This window comes from Thalassophryne amazonica, chromosome 4 (genome assembly GCF_902500255.1).
Source record: "Thalassophryne amazonica chromosome 4, fThaAma1.1, whole genome shotgun sequence".
Lineage (NCBI taxonomy): Eukaryota > Metazoa > Chordata > Actinopteri > Batrachoidiformes > Batrachoididae > Thalassophryne > Thalassophryne amazonica.
The window spans coordinates 43,592,938-43,605,922 of NC_047106.1; the positions used below are offsets into that span (position 1 = coordinate 43,592,938).

At 40.0% G+C, this 12,985-nt stretch overlaps 1 protein-coding gene across 1 annotated transcript in view; it reads right to left on the bottom strand.

The window, feature by feature from the left end:
- Window positions 1-12,985, bottom strand: part of LOC117508133 (endothelin-converting enzyme-like 1) — a 209,187-nt gene that overhangs the window by 42,147 nt on the left and 154,055 nt on the right. Inside the window, 1 exon segment of the mRNA XM_034167795.1 lies at window positions 3,766-3,824. Coding sequence (XP_034023686.1) covers window positions 3,766-3,824 — 59 coding nt within the window.

The following is a 12,985-nucleotide window of genomic DNA, read 5'->3' on the forward strand; positions in this document are numbered from 1 at the left end:
TGGAACTGACATCTGACACCTTTCGGATGTGCGCCAATTCATAAGTCCAACGCCACTCTGCGTGATTCCAGCTATGTGTTACTGGGGTATTAGTCTTACCCCATGTTCTTATCTAAACGTGATACCTGACGTAAATTTTAGGCCTAAGACAGAAAATGCTTGCCACACGGACACACAGATCAGATCTGGGGCCTCATGTACAAAGGTTGCAGTTGCACAAAAACGTGGCGTACATCCTTCTTTATGCTAACGTTCAGATGTATCAAAAGTGAAATGACCGTAGAAATGTGTTGTGCCCCATGTCAAGTTAATGGCTGTCGTGTCATATAAAAGTTTCTACAGCTATTGTTCGTCTGGCAACAATTAGAGGTGATGCTGGCAAACTGTTAATAATGTGAAAACAAGAAGTCATCAGAGTGATGTGCACATCACAGATGCACTTATGAACAATTAACACACCCACGTGTGGACCTTAAAAAAATCTTGCAGAACACCCAACTAGCCCTAATATCCAAATACAATAGTCATTTACAAATTACTTAAGTTAACAAGAAAAAAATACATATATGCTGCTATCTGTTGGACTTTGGAGTAATTTATAAAGAGTTTGAAAAACACTTTCCAGACGGAATATGATATTGATTTAAAATGTCATCGTCACTCTCTCGTGACGATGGCAGAGAAGAGAACACTGTTATAAACTGCTGGACATTATGGATGATGCCAGTCACCCTCTACACACTTTCATCAGTAACCAGAGGAGCTTCTTCAGCCACAGACTGCTCCTTCCCAAGTGCAGGACCAACAGACTGAAAAAATCTTTTGTCCCTCAGGCCATCAGACTGTACAATTCCTCACTCAAGGGGAGGAGGAGGAGCAGGAAGACAGAGGATGGGAAGGAGAGGAACAGTAGTAGCCAGTAAACCAGTAGCGAGCAGTGTTTCTGGTATTTATATTTGTGTATTCATATTTGAAAATTGGTTTTTACTTTCACTTTTGATACTCCGTGTGCTTCTTAGCCTGTGTGCTGCTATACAATGCTGCTGAAACCTCAATTTCCCTGAGGGAGTCTTCCCAAGGGATTAATAAAGTTGTGTCTAATCTAATCTAAAAATTTTCATTCATTCAGGAGACCAAGCAGCTCATCACACACTTCCCTATCCCCGGCAAAGTCCTGAAAGTCTTCCCGGGTGATCCTGAGGTGTTCCAAAGCCAGCTGGGAAATATAATCCCTCCACCATGTCCTGGGTCTTCCCTGGGGCCTCCTCCCAGTTGGACGTGCCTGGAAGACCTCCCTAGTGAGACGACCAGGGAAGGTTAGTTCATCTGGTGAGGATGCCTGAACAACCTCAACTGGCTCCTTTCAATGTGAAGAAGCAGCAGCTCTACACTGAGTTCCTCCCGTATAGTCGAGTATCCCACTCTGTCCAGGAGTGTAAGGCCAGATACCCGACAGAGTAATCTCATTTCTGTCACTTGTATCTGCAGCCTTATTCTTTCAGTCATTACCCAAAGTTGATTGCCATAGGTGAGGATAGGGGCGTAAATCAACTGGTAAATTGAGAGCCTCGCCTTCTAGCTCAGCTCCTTCTTCACCACAATGGTCCAGTAGAATGTCCGTGAAACATCAGTGTCTATCGATCTCACATTCCAACTTACCCCCACTCATAAACAAGACCCCGAGATACTTAAAGTCCTCCAGTTTGGGCAATAACTCTCCCCTGACCCAGAGGGGACAATCCACAGTTTTCCGCTTGAGGACCATGATTTCAGATTTGGAGGTGATGATTCTGATCCCAGTCGCTTCACACTCAGCCTCAAACCTGCTCAGTGAGCATGGGAGATAAATGTCTGATGAAGCCAACAGAAGTACTTCATTTGCAAAAAGCAGAGATGCAACTCTGAGGTCACTAAACTAGACAACATCTGGTCCCTGACTGCACCTTGAAATCCCATCCATGAACACCACAAACAGGATTGGTGACAAGGGGAAGTCCTGGCGGAGTCCAGCACCCACTGGAAATGGGTCCGATGCAACGCAGAGAATGTGGACACAACTCCTACTTTGGTCATATAGTGACCAGATCGTGCGTTGCAGCAGTACCAGTACCTCATTCTCCTGCAGTGCCACCCAACAGGACACCTCAAGAGACCCAGTCGTATGCCTTTTCCAAGTCCACAAAACACATGTAATCACATTTTTACATTTTTATTTATTTATTTTATCTTACAGTAAAATCATACATTTTCTATTGGTGCACATACATTAATCCAATAGGTAAAACTGACACAAAATGTGAAGCCAACAAGCATCATCTGAAGGAGATGGGAAGCAGGGGGTCAAACCAAAGTAAACACATTGATCATTGAAATTATTTTCCATGTACAATTTTATTTCTTAATATTTCTTACTCTTTCAATGCTCACTACTTCGAATAAACTCAAATAAACTGTTGAATGGAAACTACTGTTTAATTTAATTTGTTCTTCTGAATTATTTCTGTTCATCCTGATAATCTTAATCATCTGATCTTGGCATGCTAAACCTTTTTGGCAACTTCCATTTTTATGCTTCAACAGCTCTTCAGGTCTGTTTTTTTAGGGGTTTAGAGAGAAGAAAGTGGAAGGGGGTTTCAAAATTTATATAATAAAAGTTAGCAATAGCTTCAGCTAAATGTGTTAGCGGTTTATCGGTTTAGCTTTATGACAGTTAACTTCTCTGCTAGAGGATCAGCCGCAATCAAAGCTAATGTTTAGGTTAGCTGTGCCCCTACTGTCAAAACTAGTTAATTGTAAAAGGTAAAAAAAAAAGAAAATAAATTAAATTATTAATAATAACACATTCATATATCACCCCTTTATTGACTTCTTAATCCAGCAGTTATGACTATTATTACCAACTCAATTAATGACAGTTATCTCCACTTGTCACTTTACACAATCAAATGTATTAATATTTAACGAGGTGCAGAAACTCAGCTCCTTTTTTCTGTATTCAGAGTAAAAGTCAGAGTGAAGGGAGGTTCCAAATATAAGTGTATGATATTAAAATATAGAATTTAGGATAACATACTGTAAATAACCAAGGTAATAAAACCTGATTTGTCACTAACAAATTGTATGAAGCAAACAACTGACAGTATCTTGCCTTGTTTTAATTAAACCTCAGTCTTTGATTGCAGACATAAAACAAAAGCACAGAGGCACAGTTAAAGAAGGTGATATCAATATGATGAGAGTAAAACATATGAAGATGAATACAAAAGGCAAAGGGCACAAATGGATGCGAGAAGAATTAATGATCCAGGTGGTTGTGATGACTGTGTTTGTCCAACTCCCTCTGTCCTCCAGCATCAACGTGCGAGCGCACAATTGATTGTTTTCCGAGAGATTTAATCCATCGGGCAGGCAGACACAGACAGCAGGGAGGGAAGACATCGCAGAGCTAGATTTGTTAAACCTGCGTATACGGGAAGGTGTTACTGCTTGTTTTTCCTCCAGGGGGGTATTAAGTATGTGAGGTGGAGCTCGGAGTAGAAAGTGAGCGATGGGTCGGAATATGATATGAGGAGTCTGATGCCTTTTCACCCCCCCAGCATTGCAGAGGTTTTATTCAACTTGTTAAAAATGCACAACAACGCGGTGCAATTGTGTGAAACTTCTGCATGTTGCACTTCACAGTGCAGAATGGCAAGTGGGAAATGCTGTGTTAAGACAGATGACTGAGAGACACAAACGGCGAGGACAATGAAGACTCACACTCACCCATTTGGTTCTTGTTAGGGAGGTAGTACGCATTAAGGGCCTGAGGGGGGAGCAGCCACCTGAGAGGAAAAAGTGTCACACAGGATTTTAAAGAAGACACTCACACGCAGATCACCCATAAATCCCCCCTGCCCCCCCCACCCCGGATTTATGCCCCCCCTCACAGTTCCGTAGGAACACTTGCAGGATCCGAGCACTGCAAAAAAAGCAAAATCTTACCAAGTATATTTGTCTAATTTCAAGCCAAAACATCTATTTTCCACTCAATATAAGACAAAATCATTTATGTACGTAAAATTTCAGTAAGTTATACTGTTTCTAGGTAATCATTTATTCATTTTCTCTCACTTATCGCTTGTTTTTAGATAATGCATCTTAAAAACCGTTTTAAAAGGGAAGATCATCATTTTTCAACCACAGCTCTTTTAGATGTTTTGGGGGGAGGTTCATCTTTTCACGCCAAATAAAAATTAATGTTATCGGTACACGTTTAATTTAGAATGGCGCAGCAAGCAGAAGTGTGATTACAAGAAGACTGAAAAAGAGATGTTTCATTGTGTAAAGAACAATGAGGTTGGGCACCAACTTTCATTTCACAGCGACATCTTTGTCTCCCTTCTTCTGCTCCTCTACTTACTCACAGTAGTCATTCCTGTGACTATAGGTCCCTCTGCTGGTCACATGTGGTATCACAGTTGATTCACTGCATATCAACACCCCCCCCCATGCACCCCTTCTTTGAAGCTGTGAACAAACATACCTTAACACGCATGAATGCTATTGACATTATAAACATTAGTATTCACAGTTTCATCCTTACTTTGTTTTTCTCCAGCTTGTATTTGTTGATGAGTTCACAATGCTTTCAAATAGTGCAAAGTCCTTTTAAAAAAATGAACTTCAAAGCCACAAATCACATTTTTCCATATCCAGTTAATTTTTTTTCAAACAACATGAGAACCCCATGCATTCAGTCCACTGATTCACAGAACAAGTCTGGTCTATTGATCTGACGCTCAGATCTCCTCAGTACAGGTGACTCTGAACTTCACTTGTGTCCACCTGCACATGTCCATCTGTATTCAGGTCTGGCACTCTGTCTGCATGTGACACAGAAGTTATTCCATCCACATCTTCGCATTCTGTCTCTTTGAAAGTGTCTTTGGTTTTCAGACGGCTGTGAAGGTTCCTCATGAGCACTTGTTCTCCCTCAGTCTTACATTATAAGATCTTGTTCCTACTTCCTGGAGAACAGTAGTTTTTCTGTTCCAAGCATCCTGGTCTTGGATTCTCATTATATCTTTGGCAAGTGGTCTGAGAGTTTTAGTTGACTTGTCATAACACTGTTTCTCTTTCCATTTCATGTTCTCCAGTTCTGGCTATATTGCTGTATTCTTGATTTCTGTATAGGGGTTGTATTTAGGGTTGTACACAGCGCATTTTGTGATTCATCAACAATTCTGCTGGGGATAAACCACATTGAAGCAGGGCAATTCTTTAGCTTAGAAGACCTAAATAAGGATCTGACTGGGTGGCTTCGGAAGTTGTTTGATGATATTCACTCCCTTTTCAGCTTTGCCATTTGCCTGTGCATGATAAAGATGGGTGTGACATGATGGAAACCATATTGTTTGTCAAACTGCTGCCACTCTTTGCAGTTGTAGCAAGGACCACTGTCACTTACCGCAGTCTTTGGTATCCCATGCCGGGCAAAGATGGACTTAACATGTGTAATGACACTGTTGGCAGTGATTTCAGGGAAGTTTAAATAGTAATCAATTACTAACAAATAGTCTTTTCCATCACAATCAAACACATCGGTTCCAGTTTTCTCCCAAGGTGCAGTGGGAAGATCTGGAATCATCATAAGCTCTATCGCCTGTTTACTCTGGTACTTGTTACATATTTCACACTTTCCTATCATGCTTTTGATGTCCTTATTGATTCCAGGCCAGCACACTTCTTCTTTTGCACTTCTCTACGCCAAGGTGTCCCTCGTGTAACCGCCTAAGTATCTCTGGCCTGAGGCTGTGCAGAATGACAATTCTCTCTTTTCTCAGTAACAGTCCTTTTGCCACACTTAGCTCTGATCTGATAATATTTTGAACAGGACCCCTTGGGCTATTCACTGTGGCTGTTTTGCATCATTGTTTGCAGCTCCATATATTGAACTGATTTGTCACATATTTATTTTCCTTTCACATCCGACACTGGCAGAGACTCAACTGTCATGTTAACATGATTTTCAATTTCTTTTCCAGTGGAGCTCACGTGACCCATCTCTCATGATAGGTGCTTGCCTGGTGTGTATATTAGCTCAAAATCATACCTTTGCAGTTTCATGATGAGTCGCTGAATCCTATGCGACATCTCATCGAGACTTTTTTGATTAATGACACGAAAGGACGATGATCTGTTTCGACTGTGAAGGTGGGAAGTCCATGAGCTAGTCCAAGACACTCCTTCTCTATTTGAGTGTATGTCATTTCAGTCTTAGTCATGAATCTAGAAGCATAAGCAACTGGCTTCCAACTTTCTCCTTCTGTCAGCAGCAAGACAGCTCCCCCCAAGCCCCTCCTTTGAAGCATCTGTTGAGATCTTCATTCTCTTAGTGGGATCATATTATGCAAGCACAGGGGCATTAGTCTGTTGTTGCTCATTTCTCGTTGTCTGCTTCAACTCTTTGGAATCGTGGTGTAATTCTCTCAGTGCTGATGTTCTCACTGATAGGTTGGATATGAACTTTCCATTAAAGTTGATCATCCCATTACTCTGACCACTCCTTTCTTGTCTGTAGGGCGCGGCATGCTTAGGATAGCTTTTATTTTCCTTTCATCTAGCTCTATGCCTTCAGCAGACAACTTGCCTCCAAGGAATGCTATTTCTTGCACACCAAACTGGCATTTGGCACAATTTAGCTTCAGTCCATTTTCACGTTCCCTGTGGAGCACTTTTGTCAGTCTTTCATTATGCTCCTGTAGTGTGGAGCCCCAGAGTACCACATCATCCACAGTGAATCTCTTCCAGGCCCTCCAGCAGGTTATCCATAGCACAGTGATAAATTTCAGATGCTGAGATTATGCCAAATGGCATTCTAAGAAATCTGTACCTCGCAAAAGGTGAACTGAATGGGCAGTATCTTGAAGTTTCATCATCCATCTTGAGTTGCTAGAAACCCTGTGCTGCATCTAGCTTTGAGAAGTATTTGGCACCAGCCATCTCACTTGCAATTTTGTCACATTTTGGTATCTGGTAGTGCTCACATTTTATATTTTGATTTAAATCTCCTGGATCCATGCATATTCTCAGTTCTTTGTTACCTCCACCAATGAAGTTGGGCGGTGGTCATGTTTTCACCCGTTTGTTTGTGAACAGCCTGTAACTCACAATTTTTCATATTTCATTATGAATTTTTTTTTTACAGATGATTCATATCTTGATAGGCAAGAACCTATTCAGTTTTAAAGGTCGAAGGTCAAAGTCAGGAAAAATCTTGGAAAATTGGAGAAATCCCTATCCTTTAACATTGAACAAATTTTCAAAAATTAGTAATTGTCAAAAAAGATAGAATTTCCTTCATGTTTGAGAGCATTATGTAGGATGGTCCCCTTTATGGACTGACAAAGTATGAACCAGATCTGATGTGGATTACAGATTTTGTGGCCATTTAAATAATATGCATATGTTGTGTACATGAACGAGCGAAGCTCGTCAGCATGTCACCATGTCATTTAGGTGTCACCATGTCACTTTATTTTGAGTAAATGCTTCAGGGGAGCATTAGCATGGCAACAACCTTTCAGCTTGTGTGTGTGTCAGACCCCCTGCCTTTTTAAGCATTTTTCTTTATTTGCCTCTCACATGCCTGGAAAAGCTCCTCGCCATCTAACCATGTCCTTTAGGTCCTTCAGACTTTTTTCAGTACAATGGTTCTTGGGAGCATGAGCATGACTAAAATCTTTCAGCTACTGGAGGGGCTCTGCCCCCCATACTCCCCATCTTTTTAAGCATTTTTTTTTTTGCTTTTCAGCTGACCCCACCCACCCTAATTACAGCCCTCTTAACCCCTTGTCACTCGAAGCATTTTTTAATGTAGATGTAAATTAATATTCAAAGTTTTCAGCTAGTTGACAGTAGGGCTGTAAAATATGGCAAAATTATCGTATCTCAATATTGTCATATAAATTGTAATGTAAATGTCACTTATACACATGCTGCCCATATTCTTGAGCCGCTTAGGTGGGCAGGGGGAGTTCCCATGAGATAAAAAGCTTTTCAACCTACCATTCCTGGTTCTCAAGACCAGGCACCTAAGTGGCTCTACTCTCTCTCTTTTTTTAAAAAAAAGATATTTAGGTGTACCTTAGTAAACACTAGTCGAGTTCCACCTTAGATTTGGAATGTATAACAGAAGATATACCTTACTGAATTTTCATATCAATATGATATACGATATGACTATGATTTGACACAAAGTGCAGCAACAGTGAAAATTAAACATTCTTAAACAAAATAGTAATAATGCCACACTCATTTTGCACTCATCATAATGTTAGGATACTGTGCCCTCCAAAAGTATTGTAACACTGGGAATTTCACACATTTTAATTTGTTTATGCCATTTAAATACAAGAAATGCTAACAAATAAAGAATAAAAATTTCTAAAATTATCTTCCTCAAACTCGAACTCAAAGCAAGCAGTTTTCTTTAGACAATTCAGGGGATGGAAACACGAACACTTCCAAGTCACTGAATATGTCTTGGACTTTATTTACATCAATTAAGAAGAAATACAAAAGTTTCTTTCACCAAAACATAAATAAATGGTAAATGGACTGCATTTATATAGCGCTTTTCCATCTGCATCAGACGCTCAAAGCGCTTTACAATTATGCGTCACATTCACCCCGATGTCAGTGTGCTGCCATACAAGGCACTCACTACACACCGGGAGCAATAGGGGATTAAAGGCCTTGCCCAAGGGCCCTTAGTGATTTTCCAGTCAGGTGGGGATTTGAACCCATGATCTTCTGGACTCAAGCCCAACACCTTAACCACTAGACCATCACCTCCCCCTTTTTTTACATCTTAGATCATTTTATTCTGTGGCGCTCCTCTTGCGGTGTTGTGATGAAACAGGCAGATCCTGGCAAAACATCAAATCTAGGCTTTCATCTCAAATGTACTTTCTGTCAAATTGTAGCTGAACGTTCGGGTCTTCTTTTTAAGAAAATCCTCCTCTACACCACTTCATCAGGAAGCTGGATTTTATAGTTTTAATTAATTTATATCAAGTTGTAGAGATTTGCTTTCAGTTTGAGTTAAGGAAGATAATTCTAGAAAAAAATGTATTTGAAATGGAATAACCAAATTAAAATGTGTGAAATACTAAGTGTTCCAATACTTTTGAGGGCAACTGAGAAACACTGAGGAGCAGCATCTTACATCTCATATATAGTGCAGCAGATAAGAGAATATTTAGAGTGGAATCCTGCAAATGGTGATACAAGCATAAAATTTGGCACAAATAATCCATAGACATGGACTCGTAGAAAAAACTGATTGGCCACTTGAATTTTGAATAGGCAGCCAGGTAGGGATCAACTGAAGAATTACACAGGGTCAAAATTAAAAGATGCTCCAGTCATATAGAAAACTACACCACATTATTTGCCTGATCATAAAGATTCCAAAAAAGTATAGTTTGGACTATTTGTGACTGAATGTTATGGACTTATGAGGTAAAAGCAGAATGGTGACAAAGGTCAATTTCAGTTTGTACAGGGGTCAAAAGTTAAAGTTGCTCCATTAAGTTTGTGCCAGCTGTATTTGTCTGAAGTTGATGCTTGCATCACCATTTTAAGGATTGTTTCAGTTATCTGCTGCACTAATAATCAATCAATCAATCAATCAACTTTTTTCTTATATAGCGCCAAATCACAACAAACAGTTGCCCCAAGGCGCTCCACATTGCAAGGCAAGGCCATACAATAATTATGAAAAACCCCAACGGTCAAAACGACCCCCTATGAGCAAGCACTTGGCCACAGTGGGAAGGAAAAACTCCCTTTTAACAGGAAGAAACCTCCAGCAGAACCAGGCTCAGGGAGGGGCAGTCTTCTGCTGAGACTGGTTGGGGCTGAGGGAAAGAACCAGGAAAAAGAGATCGATTACTAATGATTAAATGCAGAGTGATGCATACGGAGCAAAAAGAGAAAGAAACAGTGCATCATGGGAACCCCCCCACAGTCTACGTCTAAAGCAACATAACCAAGGGATGGTCCAGGGTCACCCGATCCAGCCCTAACTATAAGCCTTAGCGAAAAGGAAAGTTTTAAGCCTAATCTTAAAAGTAGAGAGGGTATCTGTCTCCCTGATCTGAATTGGGAGCTGGTTCCACAGGAGAGGAGCCTGAAAGCTGAAGGCTCTGCCTCCCATTCTACTCTTACAAACCCTAGGAACTACAAGTAAGCCCGCAGTCTGAGAACGAAGCGCTCTAATGGGGTAATATGGCACTACGAGGTCCCTAAGATAAGATGGGACCTGATTATTCAAAACCTTATAAGTAAGAAGAAGAATTTTAAATTCTATTCTAGCATTAACAGGAAGCCAATGAAGGGAGGCCAACACGGGTGAGATATGCTCTCTCCTGCTAGTCCCCGTCAGTACTCTAGCTGCAGCATTCTGAACCAACTGAAGGCTTTTTAGGGAACTTTTAGGACAACCTGATAATAATGAATTACAATAGTCCAGCCTAGAGGAAATAAATGCATGAATTAGTTTTTCAGCATCACTCTGAGACAAGACCTTTCTGATTTTAGAGATATTGCGTAAATGCAAAAAGGCAGTCCTACATATTTGTTTAATATGCGCTTTGAATGACATATCCTGATCAAAAATAACTCCAAGATTTCTCACAGTATTACTAGAGATCAGGGAAATGCCATCCAGAGTAACGATCTGGTTAGACACCATGCTTCTAAGATTTGTGGGGCCAAGTACAATAACTTCAGTTTTATCCGAGTTTAAAAGCAGGAAATTAGAGGTCATCCATGTCTTTATGTCTGTAAGACAATCCTGCAGTTTAGCTAATTGGTGTGTATCCTCTGGCTTCATGGATAGATAAAGCTGGGTATCATCTGCGTAACAATGAAAATTTAAGCAATACCGTCTAATAATACTGCCCAAGGGAAGCATGTATAAAGTGAATAAAATTGGTCCTAGCACAGAACCTTGTGGAACTCCATAATTAACTTTAGTCTGTGAAGAAGATTCCCCATTTACATGAACAAACTGTAATCTATTAGACAAATATGATTCAAACCACCGCAGCGCAATGCCTTTAATACCTATGACATGCTCTAATCTCTGTAATAAAATTTTATGGTCAACAGTATCAAAAGCAGCACTGAGGTCCAACAGAACAAGCACAGAGATAAGTCCACTGTCCGAAGCCATAAGAAGATCATTTGTAACCTTCACTAATGCTGTTTCTGTACTATGATGAATTCTAAAACCTGACTGAAACTCTTCAAATAGACCATTCCTCTGCAGGTGATCAGTTAGCTGTTTTACAACTACCCTCTCAAGAATCTTTGAGAGAAAAGGAAGGTTGGAGATTGGCCTATAATTAGCTAAGATAGCTGGGTCAAGTGATGGCTTTTTAAGTAATGGTTTAATTACTGCCACCTTAAAGGCCTGTGGTACATAACCAACTAACAAAGATAGATTGATCATATTTAAGACGAAGCATTAAATAATGGTAGGACTTCCTTGAGCAGCCTGGCAGGAATGGGGTCTAATAAGCATGTTGATGGTTTGGATGAAGTAACTAATGAAAATAACTCAGACAGAACAATCGGAGAGAAAGAGTCTAACCAAATACCGGCATCACTGAAAGCAGCCAAAGATAACGATACATCTTTGGGATGGTTATGAGTAATTTTTTCTCTAATAGTCAAAATTTTGTTAGCAAAGAAACTCATGAAGTCATTACTAGTTAAAGTTAATGGAATACTCAGCTCAATAGAGCTCTGACTCTTTGTCAGCCTGGCTACAGTGCTGAAAAGAAACCTGGGGTTGTTCTTATTTTCTTCAATTAGTGATGAGTAGAAAGATGTCCTAGCTTCACGAAGGGCTTTCTTATAGAGCAACAAACTCTTTTTCCAGGCTAAGTGAAGATCTTCTAAATTAGTGAGACGCCATTTCCTCTCCAACTTACGGGTTATCTGCTTTAAGCTACGAGTTTGTGAGTTATACCACGGAGTCAGACACTTCTGATTTAAAGCTCTCTTTTTCAGAGGAGCTACAGCATCCAAAGTTGTCTTCAATGAGGATGTAAAACTATTGACAAGATACTCTAACTCCCTTACAGAGTTTAGGTAGCTACTCTGCTCTGTGTTGGTATATGACATTAGAGAACATAAAGAAGGAATCATATCCTTAAACCTAGTTACAGCGCTTTCTGAAAGACTTCTAGTGTAATGAAACTTATTCCCCACTGCAGGGTAGTCCATCAGGGTAAATGTAAATGTTATTAAAAAATGATCAGACAAAAGGGAGTTTTCAGGGAATACTGTTAAGTCTTCTATTTCCATACCATAAGTCAGAACAAGATCTAAGATATGATTAAAGTGGTGGGTGGACTCATTTACTTTTTGAGCAAAGCCGATAGAGTCTAATAATAGATTAAATGCAGTGTTGAGGCTGTCATTCTCAGCATCTGTGTGGATGTTAAAATCGCCCACTATAATTATCTTATCTGAGCTAAGCACTAAGTCAGACAAAAGGTCTGAAAATTCACAGAGAAACTCACAGTAACGACCAGGTGGACGATAGATAATAACAAATAAAACTGGTTTTTGGGACTTCCAATTTGGATGGACAAGACTAAGAGACAAGCTTTCAAATGAATTAAAGCTCTGTCTAGGTTTTTGATTAATTAATAAGCTGGAATGGAAGATTGCTGCTAATCCTCCACCCCGGCCCGTGCTACGAGCATTCTGATAGTTAGTGTGACTCGGGGGTGTTGACTCATTTAAACTAACATATTCATCCTGCTGTAACCAAGTTTCTGTTAGGCAGAATAAATCAACACGTTGATCAATTATTATATCATTTACAAACAGGGACTTAGAAGAAAGAGACCTAATGTTTAATAGACCACATTTAACTGTTTTAGTCTGTGGTGCAATTGAAGGTGCTATATTATTTTTTCTT